At 36.7% G+C, this 22,568-nt stretch overlaps 2 protein-coding genes across 6 annotated transcripts in view; both read left to right on the top strand.

Moving 5' to 3' along the window:
• The window catches only part of LOC140151216 (COP9 signalosome complex subunit 1-like), a 35,105-nt gene extending 17,089 nt beyond the window's left edge, over positions 1 to 18,016 (top strand). For 3 of the 5 annotated variants that reach the window (XM_072173478.1, XM_072173479.1, XM_072173477.1), the window contains one exon: positions 15,619 to 18,016. In XM_072173478.1, coding sequence (XP_072029579.1) covers positions 15,619 to 15,641 — 23 coding nt within the window. In that variant the 3' untranslated portion in view covers positions 15,642 to 18,016. Of the gene's footprint in view, positions 1 to 3,750; positions 3,807 to 15,618 lie in introns of all 5 variants that reach the window. The other 2 variants (XM_072173476.1, XM_072173475.1) reach the window with 1 other exon arrangement.
• Positions 18,017 to 21,005: 2,989 nt separating this feature from the next.
• LOC140151211 (DNA mismatch repair protein Mlh1-like) overlaps positions 21,006 to 22,568 on the top strand; it is a 32,580-nt gene continuing 31,017 nt past the window's right edge. The window contains exon 1 of the mRNA XM_072173468.1: positions 21,006 to 21,055. The gene's annotated coding sequence lies outside the window, so the exon portion shown is untranslated. The remainder of the gene's footprint in view (positions 21,056 to 22,568) is intronic.

Here is a 22,568-nt window from a genome sequence, read left to right as displayed (position 1 = left end):
ATTGGGTGACTTGTGTTTGGCAGGTGTGAAATCTGACTGGGTGTTTTAATTACGTAATGCATTAAGGTTTTGGCATCATTGAAAGGCTGCCTAGTGCTGTTATATGCTTTGATTCTATGATAATAATTACTATTTTCTTTATTCATTCCTTTCTTTTCCTTTCTCTGCACTTATTCTTTCTTATGCACACACTTAAGCAGTGGTGTAGATTTCTTTTTGACATGGAAAGGGGGTAGGGATGGATTTTACCATTATGGTACAAATGTGCATAGGCCTATTGAAACTAAACTGGTGAAATATGGGACAAAAGTGGAATAAATTCGCACAAAGCGCTAAAAAAATTTGGCTAAGATGTGGCTAAAATGGCCAAATATGAGGTTAACTTCGACAGAAACCAATACACAGGCATCAATATTGGGGGGGTTGATTATATCGACCATCCCCCTGGCAAAATATTGGGGGATTTATCCCCCCTCCCCCGATCTACGCCTATGTAATTTAGCGCATTGTGACTCCATCGCTCTCCTTCGCCCTCTCTCTCTCCTTCTCCCCCTCTTCCTTTTTTTGTCTTCCTCCCCTCTCCTACAATCTCGATCACCCATCCGCTTCTACTCTTTTCACCTCTCGACCCCTCCTTCACTACCTCAATTGGCCCTGGCTTTTAAAATGGATATTCGTGATATCAAGAAATCCATTTGATTTTTATTGAACAGGCCTATAACCATGATAACAACATATAGCTACAAATTAGTGAAGTATACAGATAGACCTCTACCTGGCAGCAATGACCTGGCAGCAATCGATCAGCAACTCTATTGAATTTATTTAAATGAGGCGCCTAAATTAAGATGGGTGGTAAATAATTCTACATCGATGGTAAAGTGTGCTTTTGTGTGTATGTGACAACTCAAGCACACCCTTGGTGGTATTAGAACATAAGGTACCTCTCGTTCGTGTAGGCGCTTTCACATGACTTTCATTTGATCACTTATTGACAGTAGCCTGGCTATTACATGTATAGCGTTAATGTGCTTTCAGGTCAGTAACCGATTTAATGGCGGAAGCCCTTTGTCCTGAACAAAAGGTACCTCTCGATGAATAGCTTGGCGGAAACTCAAATCGGCATCAAAAGAACAAAGCATTACGTAATCTATTTTCTCTCCTTTCTTATATCTAACCTCCTTGATTGGTTCCATCTCCAGGCTACCTTAATAAATTTTGAATTCAAAATCTCGTTTCAAAGGGATTTCTTGTGATGTAAGGGATAATTTAAGATGCTTGAACTTGATCATGGTTTACAATTATAAAATTTAGCCTACTTAAATATTGGGCACTAGGACATGGACATTGGACAATATTTATTCAGAGGGGGTATCAATTCCATTCTGATGGCACCAATTTGTACAACACTAAAGCTTAAATGCTACCTTTCATTTCAACCAAATTAAAATTATACTCTTCTTTGATGTATTGCATATTTGTAGCAATTGTGATTGTCCTGTTGATACCTTGCATTTTCGTGTTGTGTATTTGATTGTATGCTTGTCTCTAAAACAATGAATAACAGGTGCAGTGAAACAAAGTACATAAATTCTAAGATTGCAAAAACCTTAGTAAATCTTATGTATTCCCATTAATATCAGTCTGTTGTTTTATTGACATCTTTGTTTCTCTCCTTTTCGAACAGTTTAAGTTTATGCTGAAATATGACTGAATGATTATTACCATTTACAACTGCAATGACTAGCTTGTAATTAAATGGGAGATCGTTCATACTATGCCATGTTTGCTTGTTGCATCTAGAGGGGAAAAATGTACATCTCTAGCATTTGTTTTTCTGATAAACATAACATATAATATTGTATTCAGATGTACACTTTTCTAGGCCCCATTATGACAATCCAATAGGATTTGGCGATAAAAATTTGAACTCTCATTTAACAAAGCATGTAGGTCTTTTGTGAATGATTCAAAAAAGTAATTATGATTTAAAAATCTCAAATCTTGCTCTTTATAATTTCAAACACATGCATCTTTATTGTACATTTATGAATGATTAACTCTAAATAGAACTTTAAAATCTTACTCTCATGTCAATAAGCATCTTGTTGATAAGCATATTATTAAATGATCGCATGATTTTCTTAAAATTTACTTTCAAGCTTTGCGGATAATTCTGTCACAATCATATAATTTTGTTTTATAAGTAATTGGCCTCTTCCTGATTGGAAATTATTTGTTATCTTATTACTGGTATATACCCTTCATGCTAATAATATACTGCGCCAAGAAAGTATCCTTACACTTGGAAAAATAATCACAATTTCCAAACTGAACAATATTGGGGTAAATTTGTTTTTTAATAGATGCACTATCTAATTGACACCCCATTGAATCCAATGTGACTTCAAGAAGCAAATGTACAAGCATTTGATTAGACGAAGGTCCAGTTTTAAAAGTGACAAACTGGCCTATTCAAAACTCCACACACTAGACATCTGGTTTGAGACCAGTGAATGGCTAATTTATGCGTTTGGCTCTAATTTAAAACAAAAGGAACGAAAGAAAACTGAAGCAAAAGAACTAACAAATAAAGTGAAAGTTATGAAAAGCACAGAGAAGCAAAAACTGAAATAAAAACTGCTTTAAATAACACTTCTGTGTTGTCTCTTTGTTTCGCTTGTTGGAATCTTTTTGCGCCTTGTATAGGCCAGATTGTCACTTTTAAAACTGGACCTTCGTCTATTCAATTGCTTGTAACTTTACTTCTTGAGGTCACATTGGATTCAATGTGTAGTCATAATGTGCAGGATTAGATAGTGCATCTATTAAAAAAACAAATTTACCCCAATATTGTTCAGTTTTGTGGCAGGATGTAAGTGTAAGGATATTTTATTGGCGCAGTATATAACTCTAACACATACACTAAAGCTGAATTTACACCCTGTCATATAGTGACAATGTGGTAGAGCACTTTTTTTTTTGCATTTTGGAAAGCATGTCACCTCATTATGGTCCAAAACCAATCAAAAGTCACTCTGTTTAACACTAAACTTAACCATAACACAACCTATAATCAAATTCAGTAAACCTTTGACGAGCGCATATTTTAAGCATACATCGTGTATTTACTGCGTTGGACGCACTTGTCTCTGATTGGCTGCTGAGGCAATTTATCTGATTGGCTGCTGAGTGGAAATTTATGAATGAACTGTGCGCCGTACGCGTTGTTAGCTCCGAATTTGCAACATATCGCGGTAGTCGCGCTCGTCAAAGGTTTGCTGCATTTGATTATAACCCTGATCTATGCTCTGAAAGTGAGTCATCCATCCCTGTTGGAGTGGATGATGCCTTAATAACCCTAACACAATCCTAGCCATATCCATATAACCATAATCATAACCAGAATTCTTAAGAATACACTAACACTGTAGGTTTTCAACTTGTAAATGTCAAAATCGTAGGTATACTAAAAGGAAAAAAATCTGTTGAACTAACCATAGCCATAAGCATAACCACAACAATAAGCATAGCCATAAACATAACCACACCCACAATCACATTCACAACCCCAACCATAACCACAATGATATCCACAACCCAAACAAAACCAGAATTATCCAGAACCACAAGCATATAAGCGAGGGTGTGAAGGGTATGATTTACTTTTGCCAGGTATAATTTGCATTATTTTGTTACCTATATTTGACCTTCAAGAATGTGCTAAAACTTCATCTTATGATTTCCTAGAAATGAATACAGATCCCACAGTGGGCAAACGAACTGCATGCATTAGAATAACTCAGGTATTTTGGCATGTCATTAATGTCAGTGTTTTGTGTGGTGATGATGGTACTAAATAGTATGCTGTGGGTCTTGTCTGTTAAACTTTTTTAAACAATTCAACGCTGAAAAGTTTTTATTTTCCAAATAACCCAGCATCTATCATGGGCATACAGGCTGAGTCAAAAAGAAGTAAACTCTTGTTTGAAGGGCTGTAACTAGATATCTGTAAAGAATCTGCTGAAAATGAAAATATCATTGGAAACAGCAAACTCTACACGTCTAAATTTAAAAAAGAATTGTTGTAATTGCGCACAGCAAACTAAAGTTATACTCATTTGAATACAACCACCCATTTTTGTAGCTGCACACGGCCGATTGATTTTCATCCATTTCAATTTCGAATCAACTAAGTACTAACAGGATATATTGTTGAATTGACAACTTTTGCTTTTAATTAATTACAAACGGCGTCCCCAGGATGAAGTCCATGACGGTACTGTAGTTTGTATGGAAACCAATTCAAGTCTTTACGAACGATCTGGCAGAAGCTTGACTGGGGAATGTTGGGTAAAGGATTGTGTCTTGAGCTGATCTTTGGGTCTTGCTGTAACGCAAATCTAACTCTAGCAATCTTCACTTGTGATCTAGCAGTTCGTGGTCTGCGTGAAGCTTCCGGATGTCTGTTTTTTAGTGTCCCATGCACATTGTGCTTGTTCACATTCTTATATACGGCTCCCTTACATGGAATCCGATTAGCTGTGGGGGACTGGAGACGAAAAAGACGCTGAACTTCAGTGGGACTCTTAGTTTCATGATATTTCGTCGACAGAAACGTGCGATCCCGTGCGGTAAATTGTAGTGCCATGTTGTCATTTGGCCCGTTTCATAATAATGTAGTACAATGAGGTAATATTCATATTGAAAAGAACCCATTAACATGAGGGAATTATTGATTGAAACCACACCTGCCACAGAACTTTATTTGCATTTGAATATCGCGCCTACTACCAAACAATATAATAGGTACTTGGGAAGTGAAACCGTGTGCAGCTACAAAATGGGTGGTTGTATTCAAATGAGTATAACTTGAGTTTGCTGTGAGCAATTCCAACAATTCTTTTTTAAATTAGATGTGTAGAATGTGCTCTTTCCAATGATATTTTCATTTTTAGCAGATTCCTTACAGATCTCTAGTTACAGCCCTTCAAACAAGAGTTTACTTCTTTTTGACTCAGCCTGTATAGCTATTATGTTGAACATAAATAATTGTTTTCATGGAGTTTTTTATTTCACAGTAGAAAACCAGTCGCAGAAAAAGTCTCCCCAGTTAGGGTGGGGCTGTTTGCTTTTTGTGAACCTTTCCAGGCCAAGTACAATATTTTTATATGCTTCAAGAACCATTCAAGTTGAGTGTGGAAGTTTAGTCCATTGGACCTGATGTATACTTTTGTATTGTATTTGTTACACATGCATGTTGTGTGTCATTTTGTATTCAGAGATAATGCCAGTGTTGGAGGCCTTGAGTCTGGAATTGGTCTTGGATCAAGAATTGGACTCGGACTAAGTCTGGACTCGGACTAAGTCTGGACTCAGACTCTGTTGAACTTGGGCAAACTCTGATTTACCTGGTTCACATACATGTACGGTGCATGACTCAACTCCAACACTGGATAGTAATTCTGTTTTGACAGGTTGTCAATTAAAATGTGAATAGTTTTTGTTCAATCACTGTGATAACAAGTCAATGTCTAACATCATTTCCACAGTACGATAATTGGGCCACAAAAATAATTGTTTGCCTGCCCTCGCCCTACTCACCCTAATCTTGAGAATCTGGAAACAGACCCTAATTTTGGCATGAAAATGTTTCTAAACAATTTCTTCACATTTGTAAACTGAAGTGATACTGCACAGAAATATCCTAATTCATGCCTATTTATATCTATGAATATTCTCAATCATCCAGGTAGTTGAATAAAGTTAGATTAGGTTATAAATCTTTTCAACTGGACTTACTGTTTTTGTTGACTACAGTATCACATCATATCTCGGACGCTTCAGGTCAATAACACAGAGCCAATTCACATCACTAGGCCTGATAAAGCGTCAGAGATATGACGTGATACTGTAGTCAACAATAAAAATTCCTTTAAAAGGAATAGGGTGGGCAAATGAAAAATTGTCAAGAGAAATGAAAGAATGAGTAAGTCAAGTTCACAATAAATAAAAATTCCTTTAAAAGGAATAGGGCGAGCAAATGAATTGTCAAGATAAAGGTGTAGTTCCATATTGATAAGTCCAAGTAAAATAAAAAACATGTTTCACGTCCAGGTTTTTGAAAAAAAAGGAGTAGGAGGGGCCTTTTTATTTTGTATCGCAGAATCGATGTAAATACCCATATTTAGAGCTATTTTAGCGTGCACAATAATGCCTGCAAAAAGGAGGAGGCCTCTTTTTATTTGTAAGTTCTGAGGGGTAGGCCCCCTCTAATGATCTCGAAACCTTCCAAATTGTTTCTTGTATATTGAGAAGGCTATAGAAAGCATCTCAACTCCCTAGACATAATTTTTAAAAAGTTATAACTGAATTGCAAAATATAAAAAATATAATTGAAGAAACCTCCAAAAAGGAGGGAGGGGACGTGAAACATGTTTATTTTTGTATTTGGCCTAATGGAGTATTACTTCGATTATCACTTGTCATCATTAGCAGAGGAGTGAAATTTTGATTGAAAGAATTAAACTAAGGGACGCACCATTTGATACTGAGAGGGGGGGTAGGAAGTTGGGGTCAGGGAAAGTTTTTATTTTTTATAGTTGGTGGGGAAAGTTTTTTTTTTTTTTTATGAAGTGGGTGAAGTTTTTTTTTTTTTTTTAAAAACTTCCTACCCCACCCTGATAATCTAATGGTGCATCCCTAAGAAGGTTTGTGTTTGAAGTTATATAAATAACGAACTAAGAGCAATCGAATTAGGACAACAAAATAAAAAAATAAAAACCCACACCATAGGACTGTACGGTAAAACATGTACCAACAGGCTACTTTTTAGTCACCCACCTTTGTAGGACTACACAACAAAATAGCCCTCCACCATAGGACTTTGCGGTAAAATATTTAGAGGAGTATGCCAATTAAGGCCAAGTAAAAAAAAATGTATATGTCCGGACTTTTTCAAAAATTGGTGAGGGAGGTCCTTATTATTTGTTATCGTGTTATTGTTTTACCATTCATTTCTGTGTAAAATTGCAATGGCAAATGTTTGTCAACACGTCATAAAATCGGGAGGCCCCTAATATTTTTGTTATTTCCCCAAAGCCCTACCCCTAGCTTGAAGAAAGTGTTTGCAATGTGTTTATAAATGATAACCAAGAACTTCTAAACATGTCATTTCATCACAACAATTTTATAAACAAAGTAGGGCCTAAGGAAGCAAATAGGAAAATTAACTAAAATATTTGAAAATCTCCAAAAATCGGAGAGGGCGGGACGATATACACGTTATTTATTTTACTTGGCCTAAACAATGAATCACCACTCATGACTCGAGGTCAAAACCATTATGTAAATAAGATAATGTTTGCATGCGATGTCAAACAAGGAAATGTTGACATAAATTAATTGACTGTTTGGTTTTCACGATGCTATTAATTTAGCCCAAAGATTAGGAAAACTAGCAAAACTGGTGAACTGGTACTGTTCAAATAAAAACATCTGCAAATCTCATGACTCGAGGTCAAAACCATTATGTAAATAAGATAATGTTTGCATGCGATGTCAAACAAGGAAATGTTGACATAAATTAATTGACTGTTTGGTTTTCACGATGCTATTAATTTAGCCCAAAGATTAGGAAAACTAGCAAAACTGGTGAACTGGTACTGTTCAAATAAAAACATCTGCAAATCTTGCTGCAATTTCCAAATAGTATTTCTATTACTTAAATAATTATTTTGTTATTTCTTTTAATACAAACACATTACTGCCTATGACGACTTTATCGTATTACTTACATATCAAAATCAAGTAATAATTACAAAACTCGCCGTAAACTATCACCTCTGTGGGTGTTTGGGATATAACCGGCACGAATATTGTCTCAACACTGCGGCATGTGAAAAAGTAGGTCAATAGTCAGAGAATACAGGGTGGGTGCGGCACGCCGCACCCACCCAAAAAGAGTAAGTCCAGTTGAAAAGATTTATAACCTAATCTAACTTCATGCCTATTTAGTCTTTTTTTATTCAAAAGCTAATTAAGCCTATAAATGTTTTGCCTGTGACCTTTTGAAAAAATGCAACCTACTGACCCTGTTTTCCACAGAGAGTGTGAGAAGCAGCCAATTGTTTCTTGACCTTATCTGGCACAACAGAAGATGCACATGTGTGACAAATTTATACAATTATTGCATCATGATAATGACAATGGGTCAGTGATCACATTTTCAGAAAGTTTTTATGGATATTAAATGAGATGTCTTGTTTTGTGACAGAGTGCCAGTGTGACACATACGATCTGTTTGACATGTTTGGATGTATGTCATGTACCATTCCATATTGACTGTATGCATCATGTAATGAATTCAGTTGGTAGAACTCAGACTCAGACCTACATCCTACATATATGTAATGCTATGGAAAATATGCTATATTCGATTGTCACTATGGTGAACAAAAAAAGGAACCTCATGCACTTTGTGGTAGACCCAAAATGGAACAATTATTGGTGCAATTATGAGTTAAGATTTGACATGTGAAATATGTGTGAAACTAAAAATATGTTATCAAATAGGCCTATATGATATGCAAAGAAGCACACACATACTAGAAAAGTTTTCCTATGGGATGTTGAAACAATCTGCAGCAAATTGTGATCCCATTGATGAGTTCCACACAAACATGGCAGTCAGTCAGTCACCAGAGTGAAGTCTTGAGTTCTCCCAGTCCATTTTGATTCCTACTCTTGGAAGCCCACCTTACCATGCACGGATATATGTTTGTACATCACAAATACTATCAAACTCATCTTAATCTGTTAAACTGTTATGTTATGTGATTCTGTAATAGTTTGGTTTTGAAGTGTGCAACTCACCATTTTGTTTGGAATGTATGATGTATACTACGCTACAAGAGTCCTATTATAGCCATCTGCACAGGTACCTGATTGGTACATACAGAGTACCTACACAGTACCAATGCTGCTACTGCACAGGACTCATCAGCAGTGGTACTGCACTGATACTACACAGGTACTCCTCTGGTAATTCAAAGTACCTGAGCAGGTAGCCACAATAGGAATCTAGTAGTGTAGAAAGACATACTCTCATGTTTGCATGTCCTCTATATAAAGATGGAAAGTAGTGAGCCTCCGATTTGTCACCTTATCTGTGTGTTAAATATGTCTACTCCAATGTTTGTCTAAATCCATACTTAATTTATTATTTATGCTGCAAATTTTGGCTATATAAGCCCATCCCCTATTTTTCAAAACATTCTGGAAACAAGGGTACACCCTGGTATAAACCCAGTAGTCATTTTGGGATGCTGCAGCCAAACAAAATTGTTTCGCTTGCCCAAGATCGCAATAGTCGGAGAAAGCTTGTAGTCGCCACTCGCCTGCTCCGCAGCCGACTGATGATGATGATGAGTCATTTTGGGCATGATCTTAAATCAATGCATTGCTCTTACATTTAAGAACAAATGTAACAAAATACCAGCTATTAGAATTCCATACGGTACTTAAAACATCGCTATGTAGACAATAGAAAATACTGGTACATCGGGCATGAATGTTACACAAACTGGGAAGGTTGTTCTTTGTTTTGTTTTTTAATTCAAGTACTAGCCCATCCAGCTTATAAGCACACCCCCATCTAGGGGATGGGCTTATAATTATAAATGTTATATTGCATTTGAAAATGCATCAAAATCCCCCAAAATCCCCCAAAAAAATAATAAGGGGAAACATTTAAACATGAAGGACCCTCTGGAAACCTCAGGCCGATAATTCTATTGTCAACTCTCAGAAAAATATGAAGCATTATTAACCAGATAACTTGGATTCATAAGAAACTTTATTCAAGAATCCCAAACTCTCAAGCAGCATACAGGCCTGGAAGAAGCGCCACGGAACATGTCTTTAAGCTTTAAATGCTTGGCAGAAAAAGCAATAACATTGCCAAATTACCAAATTATCATTGAAATGCTCAACATGAGCAAAGCTTTCGACACGGTAGACTATTCCAAATACTGTCAAACGTGCTAGACAAAAACGAACCACACATAATGAAAATACTCTTAAAGGACTCTGAACTTTCGGTCAAGATAAGAAACAATACTGGACCCGCCATCAACACGAATGTCAGAGTGCCACAAGGTGATTGCCTTAGCCCAGTTTTATTCGCCCTTTATCTTGCCACAGCACTTAATTGATGACAATAATAAACCAACTACACGAGAAGACTCACTACAATCATGCAAATCATGTTAAAGTTGCCATATTTGGCAGATGAATAGTACATATAGCGCAAATTCATCTAGGCTATGGAGGCATTTTAACAGTACACAGAGGGTCAAGTTCAAAACTACTCAGATCTGTTCAAAACGTACACCATCGTGATCCACTGGTAATAAGGATTCAGAAAAAGTATACTTTGACATATCTATGATGTACGGTTATGGAGTTATGGGCAAAAGAGTAACATTGTGACGTCATAGGTTCAATTTTGGCAATGGGGCAAAAATGAAATTTGCTCTGATTTTGAGGAAACTGGTCTCAAATTATTTGTTTTGTTGCAAGAAGCAAGAAAAAAGATGGTTTTATCTATCTTGGGTGCTTTCTTATCCAGTTAACACAACAATTTGTCAAGGTCAATATAGAACTCAATGCGACTCAATAGGTATTGTTGATTTTGATGTGTTACTGAGGTAACAAAACATCCTACATAGCACAAACTATAAGGCCAATAATTTGGGACCATTTTCAACAAAATCGGATGTCAACAAAGGCAAGGGACTGGTATATCGATATGCTTGAGTGAACCCCGTGCAACCACTATATAACACTGTTCAATAGTCTTGTTGTGATGTGGCGGGAGTTTTAAAAACATGAGCCCTGAACAAAATATGATGCGCGCGCATACTGCCAGGCAATAAAAAATGGAAATTAAGATGATGCATATGCATACTGCCAGGCATTGATGTCAGAAGTCAACTCATCTATACTGTAAACAAGTATTATAGGCTTAAAGGGGCATTTCGTGATCCACAGCCTCATCCCCCCACTTTTCTCAAAAAAAGTTGAGATTTTTATATCACTGGAAACCTCTGGCTACATAATGTTTATGTTCAAAATATTTCTTGCAGATTAATTACGCTTTTGCAAAGATATCGTGAAATTTGAATTTCGTTCTGGTGCACCAGAACGAAATTACAACGCATTGTCTATGGAGCAGTGTAATACACATAATCATGCATAACTCGCAGACGCAAAATCGGAATCAACTAAAATTTTGGGAATAGGCTTTTTTCATGGATATGTACTAAAAAATGTCATAAAAAGAGGATGCTAGGATCACGAAACACTCCTTTAATAATGAAATATTTAATACTTGTCAATTCATATTCTTGATTTGCTTGGATAAGAACTGGTGTCAATAAGTAAACCATTGAGTGCTGTACGATGCACAGACACCAGTGACTAAATTCTGATGGTAATGTACAGTGGCGGCAATACGGGGGCAAGGGGGCATTTTCCCCAAATATTTTTCTTTCCCCCCAGTTTGCCCCCCTCCCCACTTTTGAGGCAAAACCACCAAAATCACATAACTTTCCACTTTTTGCAGCAATTTTGCGCAAAATTTACCAATTTTCCCCCCACCGAAAAAAATTCCTGGCGCCACCACTGGTAATGTTCATACCTGATCACAGTAAGTGAAAAAAAAGGTTAAAATTGTTTTTTTGTTATATGGCACATATTTTGTATTACTAGTAGTTGTTGTTGTAGTGTTTTTGTTTTTTGTTTTTTTACACAAACCTGAATCAGCTGAGATGGTACACACAATTTGGATACCCACAAGGCTACCCCAAGACACCTGCAGCCTCAAGCCAGCCAAACTTTCTTAGGCACTGCGTCTAATTTGGTCCTATAGCACTGTTATTGCCGGCTTAGGTACCAATGACTCGTCCTATCATACTCTGGTGATGTGTTTATCATTTTTCATTTAAATAAAAAACTAAAGTACAACCGGTATGCAAATGTTCTGGGTATGATAGAAAGAGTCATCGGTACCTATCAGGGCATCAATAGCGTTCTAGGACCAAATTAGACATTGTGCCTTAAACAAGGCTGGGATGACATGATACTAGCTCAAATATTATCTAATTCCAACCTTGCTTAGAACAACCCTATATATCCATATTGATATCAACACTCGGAAAGAACAAGTAGAGTACTCAATCTGGGAGAAAATTGAAATAGCCCAGACACTCAGAATAATTTTGAAACACATAGTAAAATAACTTGGATGCATTAGACTTGGTTTTAATGATGCAAGGCATATGACATGTACAATGTATAATTAATATATATAGCACCTGACTTCTACTTCTACTTCTACTGCAATACTTGGCATAGTCCATCAGCTTGGATTTCCCGCCAAGGAATATATAAACACTGTAAAACACATCCCAAAAAGTAATTACCCCCCTTTTATTGCGAGACAATATCTCAAAATCTATGCATCAAATTTTAAACCTGAAATAAACTCATCAAAAAAGTTTGGAAAGGTTTTTCAAGCATCTAGATATCTCAGATTATTTGTGACATGTTCATATCATGTTACATTTCAATAGAAGCTAATTTATTCCCCCTTTACTATGACACCACATTTGAAACAATCACCTTTTTCACAGCTTACAATTGTAGTATACTTCTTGTGAATTTGGTGGGGTCTCAAACAGAATGTGCCAATTGCCCATTATTCTGTGCTCAAACAACACTAGTCACTAACCTCAATAACAGGTAGAAAAACCATACGCAACCACAACAGCCATCACCGCCTCATGTTGTTCACCAGCCTGGTCACTCGTTGCTGTGGGATGGCATTCCATTCTTTAGCCAGGATTCGGCACATGTCATTCAATGTGGTTGCATTGGCTACTCTAGCATGCACACGACCAAGCTGGTCTCACAAGTGTTCAATCAGGATGAGGTATGGGCTGATGGCAGGCCATTCCATTCTCTCTACTCCCATATTCTGTAGGTAGTCGTTGATTACCCTGGCTCTGTGGGGGCGAGCGGTGTCATCTTGGAGGATTGCATTAAGTCCCAGATTGCGAAGATATGGTATCGTAGCTTGCTGCACAAAATAATGGGTCAATTTGGCACATTCTGTTTGAGACCCCACTACATTCACAAGATGTGTACTCAGCTGTGAAAAAAGGTGATTGTTTCAAATGTGGTGTCATTGTAAAGGGGCATAAATTTGCTGTCCATTGATATGCATCACAATATGAACATGTCACAAATAATCTGAGATATAGATGCTTGAAAAAACTTTCCAAACTTTTTTAGTTCTGCAAATTTTGCTACCTCATTTGTCTGAATAGCTCAAAATTTGTAGCCATGGTGACTCCTTGAATACAAATATGTGCATAATTAAAAGTTGCACTAAAAGCCAGTCCAGCCAGTGTACCATTACATTCTTTACATGACTGGTCAAGGTTGACCAGTGGTAACCAGTGATGAGCAGGCACTCTAGCAACAAAAGCAACATTTTCAAATCTGCATCTTTTTTATTAATTTGATGGGTCACCATGGTAATACATTTTGGGCTATTATTAAAAGCATTAAGTCAAACGAGGCATCAAAATTTGCAGAACACAACTTGGTAATATAATGCTACATGTATTTCAGTTTTTAAGGTGGCTGTGTACTCTCAGACATGTAGTAAAAGTGCAATAACTTTGTAATTATTCGCGCAAGACATAAAAGTATACATTTTTATAAAGGCAAGACATCAATGAATCTTAACATAAATATAGATTTGGTGTAAAAACAACAATTATGAAGAAAATCACAAAAAGTGAGTTTTTGGCAATATTTGTTTGGTACATCATAACAAAAAAACACTCTTTCCAAAATATTTTATTTTGTTTTTATCTCAATCTTGAGGCTCCATTCCAAAAACCCTTTTATTATTTTTTTGATATTGACCTTATTTTATGAGATATTGACCATATAAGGCATCAAAATGAACTTTTAAAAATTCACAAACGCCTATTTGCTCAAAATGATGCCTAACATCGGATACAGACCAAAATATAAAAAAATGAGAAAACAGTTTCTTGAGTTGATCATGCTTTTTACGATGATCATATTTGCTGTATTTATTGAGTTATCGTGTACCTAAATTGTCATTTTACCGAGAAAATGAACATTGAAATAATGGCCGTTGAAGTTTAAAGTGGTCACATTTTGCCCTTTCATCGAATCTCACAGGAGAATGCGTTAGTTTTCGTTTTTCTACCTTACATTACGAGAACATCGGGTAAATCCACAGCCCCTTGAGAAGTTTGAGCAAAATCCATTCATAACTTGATATTTAAATCGGGGGAAAGAACTTGAAAAAACTCCACATTTTATCAGCTAAAATGGAGCCATTGGACCACTAGGTTTTTGTGAAATCAGTGCTTACGTGGTGTTTCCATAAGATGCGCTGTGCATGCAGATAAGCGTCGCGTATGCGTAGCATATCTGTGCGTTAACAAATTGCGTGATACGCAACGCGATGCGTTGTTGCGCGCGCGTGTACCCTGCTGGTACAACAAAGATTTTATTTCCTTTTAAATTTCAAACACAAGTGGAATAGTGAAATAAAATCCTTAAAATATTGCAGTTGGAGTTTACAAATCTGGATTTTCATTTCTTGTATTTATAAAAAACATAACAAAGTACAAACATATAAAAAAACCTCAATTTTGCGATAGAAACAATGTCTAGAGTACACAGCCACGTTAAATTTGATGCATTGATTTTGAGTTATTTTCTCATAATGAACGACGGTAATTACTTTATGTTAATATAAAACTACATGTATTTACCAATGACTGACCACACAAGGTAATCTGTTAGCTGTTTCACTGCACCTACAAAAGTGTAGCATCATGTATGCATGTTTTATGGTTATTCATTTGTAATAATGCTTGTTTTGGAAGGACACAGCCAACATATCACATTTTATAACTCAAATTGTCTGTTACTTTTAGCGAAAATGTCTGGTTTTGCACAATAAGATACCTTAAATATATTTGAATGGCTGCGGCTTGAATGATAAGAGATTCAGATTCTAAAGTTGCACTCAAGCAAGTACATCATAACATCTGAAATGGTGATCACTGATCTTTACATTACTCAAAACTATAAAAAATATCATAGAAAAGTCATGGAATTGGACTTTGATTATTCCAGGAATAAATGTCAAAAGTAATGGAGAGTGTGGGTTTGCTAGTTTTTTAAATAAAAAAGTGAGAATGCAAAGGAGATGAGTCAGAGAAATAAAAACCCTAATATTGTCATAAATGTGGGTAGAAAGGGTGGCTCAAGGAGGGCTGATTGGAGATCATTCATAATCATATAATGGACTGGGCTGTACCTGGATCATAATGGTATCACTTGAGCATCTTCTTTTACAACTGGTTTACATCTCGGCAAACCTGATGGGAGACTCATTTGTTCAGGCATTTTGTTAATATTCCATGCCTATCTGTATCATGTTCAATATTTGTTTGATCCATATAACATAACAAAATTTGTTGAAAATCTTTCTCGTTTCAGAGTCCACCAAGGGAAGGTACTAGCGGTGGCGACACAACAAGTCCAGCAGGTAGCGCTTCACCATCAACACGGTGACGATTCACAACCAGATACTCTTCATAACCTGATACCCCACTGTTAACCTAAAATGTGTAGAAGTACTGGATGAAACTTCCTTGTGTAAAACTATAATGCTATACTTGCTAGACTATAATAAATGTTGCATAGTTCAGTTTTGTACAATTTAATCATCAACTGCAGCTTTGACATGTGGGGCGACTCCACACGAGCACTAAACTTGCATCAATGTGTACTTATGAGATGCGCATTTGGCTTTTGTTGCAAACAAGCATACGTGAAACTGGATACTTTAGTGAGGGCGTACAAGCAACGCTATCCCATCGCATCTTTTACTGCGTTTTAGGGCATACTACCATTACATGCTGCATTACATGATGCGCAACTACTGTCACAACAATTAAGCTGTCGCCGCTTGAAATTTGTGCCATGTAAAGCATATTACGTAATTCCACACAGATCCGCTTCTCAGAAGTACACGCTAATACAGGTTAAGTGCTTCATGTGGAGTTGCCCTTTTAACATTGTTTGAAAATATTTGAAAGACATGGCAGATATCTGAAAATAGAATCACAGTCACTGCAGATGAAACCACAAATTTTACACTTCTAAGAGACAGGATGTTTGTCTGTAAAACAGGCTAGGCTATAATTGTACACTGAGTTTAATCTTCAGGTATTTTCAGGCTTCAGTTTATCTTTTGGGATCTTTGGTCTTGGGTGGGTTGTCATGCTAGTACAAGGGGTATCAAAACTGGCCTTTATCAAAACTTAAACAAAAATGATACCTAAGGTGACACAAAGATGATTAAAGACCACCAATGAGCTATTCCATTTCAACTCTGCACACCCCTAGATGGAAAATTTCACTGTCATCTCTATTCGGTATTATCAATCCACCTGGACATTTTTGCTAGTTTTGTGTTAAATTCCAGTTAAAATATTTTGAGTTTGATGAAATCCAGTTGAATAATGCACAAATTGGTCTAAAATTAGGCAATTTTATTTAGAATTCCCAAATCATCCACCAATTTGTGCAAAAATAGCTTGTGTGAAAAATATCTGTCAACAGCAAAAGTTTAAAGGCCAGTTTTGATTGAATTTGTTCAAAATAGCCCTCATGATCAAAAATGTATTTTGAGCCCTGAAGTGCAAACCATCTGAGAGTTTGGGGAAAAGATTGATGGGCTCTGATTCCACTTGGGGTCTACAGCTTGTTCCTATTGGAGGAAAAAGGCTGGAATATGTTTTTAAAAAAGCCAACATCAGCTGAAAAAGAAACATTACCAACTTATCCCAACTAAAATTCTGTCTGTATTTCTCTGGTATTTTAATTTATACTCCAAAAGGTAGGATGATTCTCAAGGATACACCTGCCCCCACCAAAAAAAAGATAACAGATGATGTTTTCCTGACATAGTCTTTTCCAGTTTACAACTCAGCTGTAATAATACACAAAGACCAATACAAATATGCTGATAGATAGGTACAACATAGGGACCATCTTCTGTGGCATCAAACAAAGACTCCTTGTAACATGACCTGAAAATGTAAGATTAATTGATCTCATGTTCCAATTCATGCAGTTTTACCCTCTTTTGGTTTATTTTACAATCAGGCGATAGCCTGCCTTGTCGTAGGCCAAAAAAAAAAGTTGGTTGCTTGTCCTTTTCCGACGGACCGTCTTGGCAGTCACGACAGTGGAATTTTTTTTTGAAAAAAGGTTTTTTTACAATTTTGTCTCAAAAATGTCATGAACTTTTTATTTGAAAAACTGAAGATTTAAAAGAAATGTTATAAAAAAACATTTCCTGCATGTTTCTCCTGTCCAGTCGTACCTGGCTGAGGGTTTCAATAGTTCATATTATCATTCTCAGCGTCTACATAAGTAAAACATGCAGTATTTTAAGTCTGCCAGACACGTACATGTCAAATAAAGTAGGGTTTACCTTGAATTTATCTTTGGTGGAAATTATATGGTCAGTGAATGTTTTACATATACAAACAAGTATTTCACATTATACTTTTGGTACATGGAAAAAAAAGGATAAAAGAAAAAAAATTCCCGATCGACCGACCTAACATCTGAAAGTGATCTATGGACAAGCAAAGAATTTACTTTTTTGGCCTTATCAGCAAAATTCAAAACAAAATTAGAACTGGTAGTTGGATACAGATCATTAACTTGCCCTGAATATGTATTTTGTAATATCTTAAGGTGTAACAATCATAAAATACTCAGCTTCTCTTACTTGCTGTTAAAATCAAGTTAACAAAGACCTTCATTTTGTATTTTTTGTGTTGATAGAGAAAATAAATGTATTATTTCCTAAAAAACAAAATCCAGTTGTTTGTTTACAATGTTTTGTGTGTTTATTTTACATCAAACAAGCAGTGAGAGTGTGGGGAGGGAAGGAGAGGGAGAGGGAAGATGAAATGGGGAAAGAAAAAGGAATTTGGTTGGAAAATTGTTACTTATACTTGGAGGAAACAGACTACCCCAAGATCCCTGACCTCACAGTAACTACTGAGTTCCCCCAAATGACCCCTCTCCACAAAGTGAGCACAATTATCTTGTCTTTAAAGTGACCCAAAATGATCCTTGACCAGAAAGTGACCCCAAAATGTCCCTTTAACCCAAAATGACCCTTTATACTCTGACCCCAAATCCAAGAATGACCACCGTCTCCACTGTGAGTGGTCCAGAATGAATTCAGACGCCCAAATGACATAATTACTGAACATGCTGAAGAGTGATAATATTAATTTAAATTGCATAATTACTGTCATCAGTAGATAGGAATAACAATTTTATAATTTTATGACCATAACTCCAAAATTACCAGCAAGATCCCTGACCCACACCTGACCACTGACCCAAGGTCATACTGATGCCCAGAGTGAATCAAATGACACTCCACAAATTGCCATGTCTTCAAAGTGACCATTAATGACTCTGACACCAAATTGTCCCCAAATATCTCCAAAGTCACCCCAAAATACCCCCAAATCACCAGTGAACCCAAATCCAAGAATGTCCTACTCTATAATCGCCCAAATGCATTTAGACTCCCAAATGACATAATGACTGTCCTCAGTAGATAGTAATAATACATTAAATTACAATCTACGGAAGATAGCAAAGGGAAATTACATAATTACCGTCTTCAGTAGATAGTATAAGAAATTACCTGTACATACCATGTAGCTCCATGTTCTCTGGTAGACGGCAAAAACAAGTTATAGGCCTAATTGCCGTTTCAGGTGATAGTAATATTTGATTTTATACTGTCTTCAGTAGATACTAATAATATTTCAGATAATTGCTGTCTTCAGTAGAAATGATACATTTTATAAATTATATCTTTAGTAGATATTACAAGTAGGCCTAGGCCTAAATGTAATAGCAAATTACATAGGCTAATTACTGCCTTAGATGCCAATATAAAATTGTATAATTCTGTCTTCATCAGTAGATAGCATTAAGAAATTTCATAATTATTGTACAGTACCGGTAGATAGTAAATAATGTAATTTATTATTTTATGACCCCAAAATTGACCCCTGACTTCAAGATCATTCTGACACCAGAGTGACCCCAAACGACCATTCTCCACAAAGTGACCACAATTGGCCGGTCTTTATAGTGACCAAAATGACCTCTGACGCCAAAACGACTTCAAATGATCCCTGACCAAAACACAAAGTGACCCCCAAATGCCCCATTTCACCCCCAAATGATCTCTGATCCTAATGATAAAGCCAAGAATGACCACTGACTCCAATGGCTCATAATAATTCAGACTAATAACATGCAAAATGACTGTCTTCAATAGAATAGATAGCAATACTAAATTAGGCCTATACACTATGACTGTCCTCAGTAGATAGGATTGGTCAGCGGAATCTGTTATCTGTGGCTGCTTTCAAACGGCTTCTGAAGACATATCTTTTTCCTAATGTGTAATTTATTGTTGTTGTTTTTATTTTATTTTTCTTATGTATTTTGTTTTGGAGCAAAAGCGCTGTGTTATTTGTAGCGCGCTATAGAAATGTGCTTTAATAATAATAATAATAGTAGGCCCTAATAATAAATTATATAATTCCTATCTTCAGCAGATAGCAATAATAAATTACATAATTGCTGTTTTCAGTAGGCCCCCTATATAGGCCTAATAACTTGACATAATTATTGTCTTCAGTAGATAGCAATAATAAATCATATAATTACTGTCTTCAGTAGATAGACCCATAGCAATAAGAATAATTGATCACGTTCTCCGGTAGACAACAAAAGCAAGTTACATAATTACTGTTTTCACTTATAATTACTGTCTCCAGTAGATAGCAATGATGCATTTTGTAATAATATTATTACTATCTTCAATAGATAGTGATAATAAATTTCATACTTCCTTTTTTCAGTAGATAGGCCTAGTAATAATAATAATAGTGGCCCAAAATGAATTTAGACCCGCCAGTGGCATAATTACTGTCATCAGTAGGTAATAATGATAGTAAGCCTATATAGTCAAATCAAAGCGATGCCAAATGATCCCTGACCCCAAAGTGACTACAAATGTCCCCTTCACCCCAACCCTGTTCCCCAACCCAACTATACCGACTCAACAGTGTAGTGCCCATAATGATTTCAGACCCAAATAACATAATTGGCTATAACTATTGTCTTCAGTAGATAGCTATAATAAATTGCATGTTATATTACTGTCTTCGGTAGAGAGTTATAATAAATTAAATAATTACTGTCTTCAGTAGATAGCAATAATAAATTACATACATGCCTAGATAGCATTATTGGCCCAAACTGAATTCAGACTCCGACAATGCCATAATTACTGTCGTCAGTAGGTAGTAGTATAAATAAATTGCATAATTCCTAGAATTTTATCATCAACATCAGGCCCGTACGCAGGATTTTTTTTGGGGGGGCTGGTTTTGAAAAAGTGGACTTTTTTCCAAAGGGGGGGCGATTTTGTGAAAAGTGGACTTTTTCCCCCCAAATTTTGGGCCTTTTTTGAACAAAAAAAACCTAAAAAACCTGAATTTTTTACTCGCTACGCTCGCAAATTCTTAGATTTTGGGACTTTTTGTATACTTTTGCAAATTTGGGGAGGTGCGGTCGCACCCCCCGCACCCCCCCTGCGTACGGGCCTCATCAACATGACGCATAAATAATGAATGGCTAATAAAACAAACGCAGGTTATATTTAGGGTTAGGCCTACGGAGAGTTTTATGGAGATTTTCCGGGAAATTGATCTAGGATTATTCTATGGTTTTATTGAGTGGTGTGCGCCCTTGATGTTGATGTCAGACGATGCAAACTTTCGCGGTTTCATTGAACGTCGCCGGGAGAGTACGAGTAAGTAAAATTAACATTATTTTAAAGTGAATCATACTTCCGAATTTTTTCCTGTAGTCCAGTTAAGTATAGATTAGTTTTATTTTGTCAAAAGTAGCTAATGCGAATAGTCTAAATCCTTGATTTGAGGCTCGTGAACTCAGTCATGCAATGCATGGGTGCAGAATTCGGAAGGCATTATAAGCTTACATAAAATTATTTTATTTATTATCTGTTGCAAGGTTCCTTTTATGCATTGTCAGGTCACCAGAGCAATTTTGACATGATGGGTTGTCAGCAGAAATTAAGCCCCATAGAACTCCACATGGCCAAAGTAGCCATGCCATGGGCACACTGAGTAACTAAAGGCCAAACACTTGTCATGCTTGTGCTAAAGCCAAATTGGTCACTTATCGCTCACTGTTCAAAATGTGACATCTACACCAATTACAGTCCCCGAAATGGTCTACTTTTTAGCCGACCTCAATTCCGAAACATTTAGTGATAGTTAAAAATGCGATCCCCAACCCTTTACTGGTTGGACGAATTTGTAATGTGCCTGAAATTCCCCGGTACAAACATTGAAAATGTCGCATTTGTCAGTCCCGGTGATGAATACTATATCCGCATGGCTGTTTAGCCAGCAGCCATTCATACATGAATATGCATCTCTGACCCCTGTAAGGTCAAGCATGTGGCATTAATTCCAACCAATCCGATCCACCGATTGTGACCATTCAACAATTAACCCTAACAGAACTAGGTAGGACTCACTAAAGCTCACTATTAAAACCGCTCTGCGTGCATGCATTCCACGGGACTTGATGACGCAATCAGACCAACGGGCCAACGTCACCTGCGTAGCTACATGCTGGGGATCTTCTGCGTGGCATGCGAGGGGTCCGAGGTTCGCATCCCGGGGGTGCCAAGCGACTTTCTTCTTCATCTTCTCTCCTTTTCCGTTCCTTCTTTCCCTTCCGATAGCCAAAAAACCACGGGTAGGGTTAGGGTTAAGGCTTTGCCGACTTGAATGGAACAGTTTATATTTCACCGAATAAATATATTCTTTCCATTGAACGAATAAAAACATTCATACTCACATGCTCATATAAGTTCCATTTCTTCCACTTAATTTTATAAATCACCAGGAAAAAAAACAAAAAAATATATCACTTGGCGAGTCGAGGTGGAAACCTCACGCGATACGCTCGCGCGTCTGTCAGCATTGCTATGGTAGCTATACGTCAAGGGGGACTTCAAATTGAAATGGATAGGTGTAGGGCTGGCACTTTCGCAGTATTAAGGGGCATTCAGTGAGAGCAAAATGCAAAAAATATGGGGTCATTGGGTGAGAACATGACCCTTTTTTAAATGGAACCTTTGGGTGTGAAACGGCAGTAGCCATAGAAACCTCGAATATCAAATTTCTAGTTCTAAATGGCTTCAAATTTCTTTGTTTTTTCAAAATAAGTAACAAAATCAGTGATAAATGAAAGTTGCTGTTCAAATTGAAAAATAAGGGTCTTTGGGTGAC

This window comes from Amphiura filiformis, chromosome 4 (genome assembly GCF_039555335.1).
Source record: "Amphiura filiformis chromosome 4, Afil_fr2py, whole genome shotgun sequence".
NCBI lineage: Eukaryota > Metazoa > Echinodermata > Ophiuroidea > Amphilepidida > Amphiuridae > Amphiura > Amphiura filiformis.
This window is presented reverse-complemented; position numbering and strand designations above follow the sequence as displayed.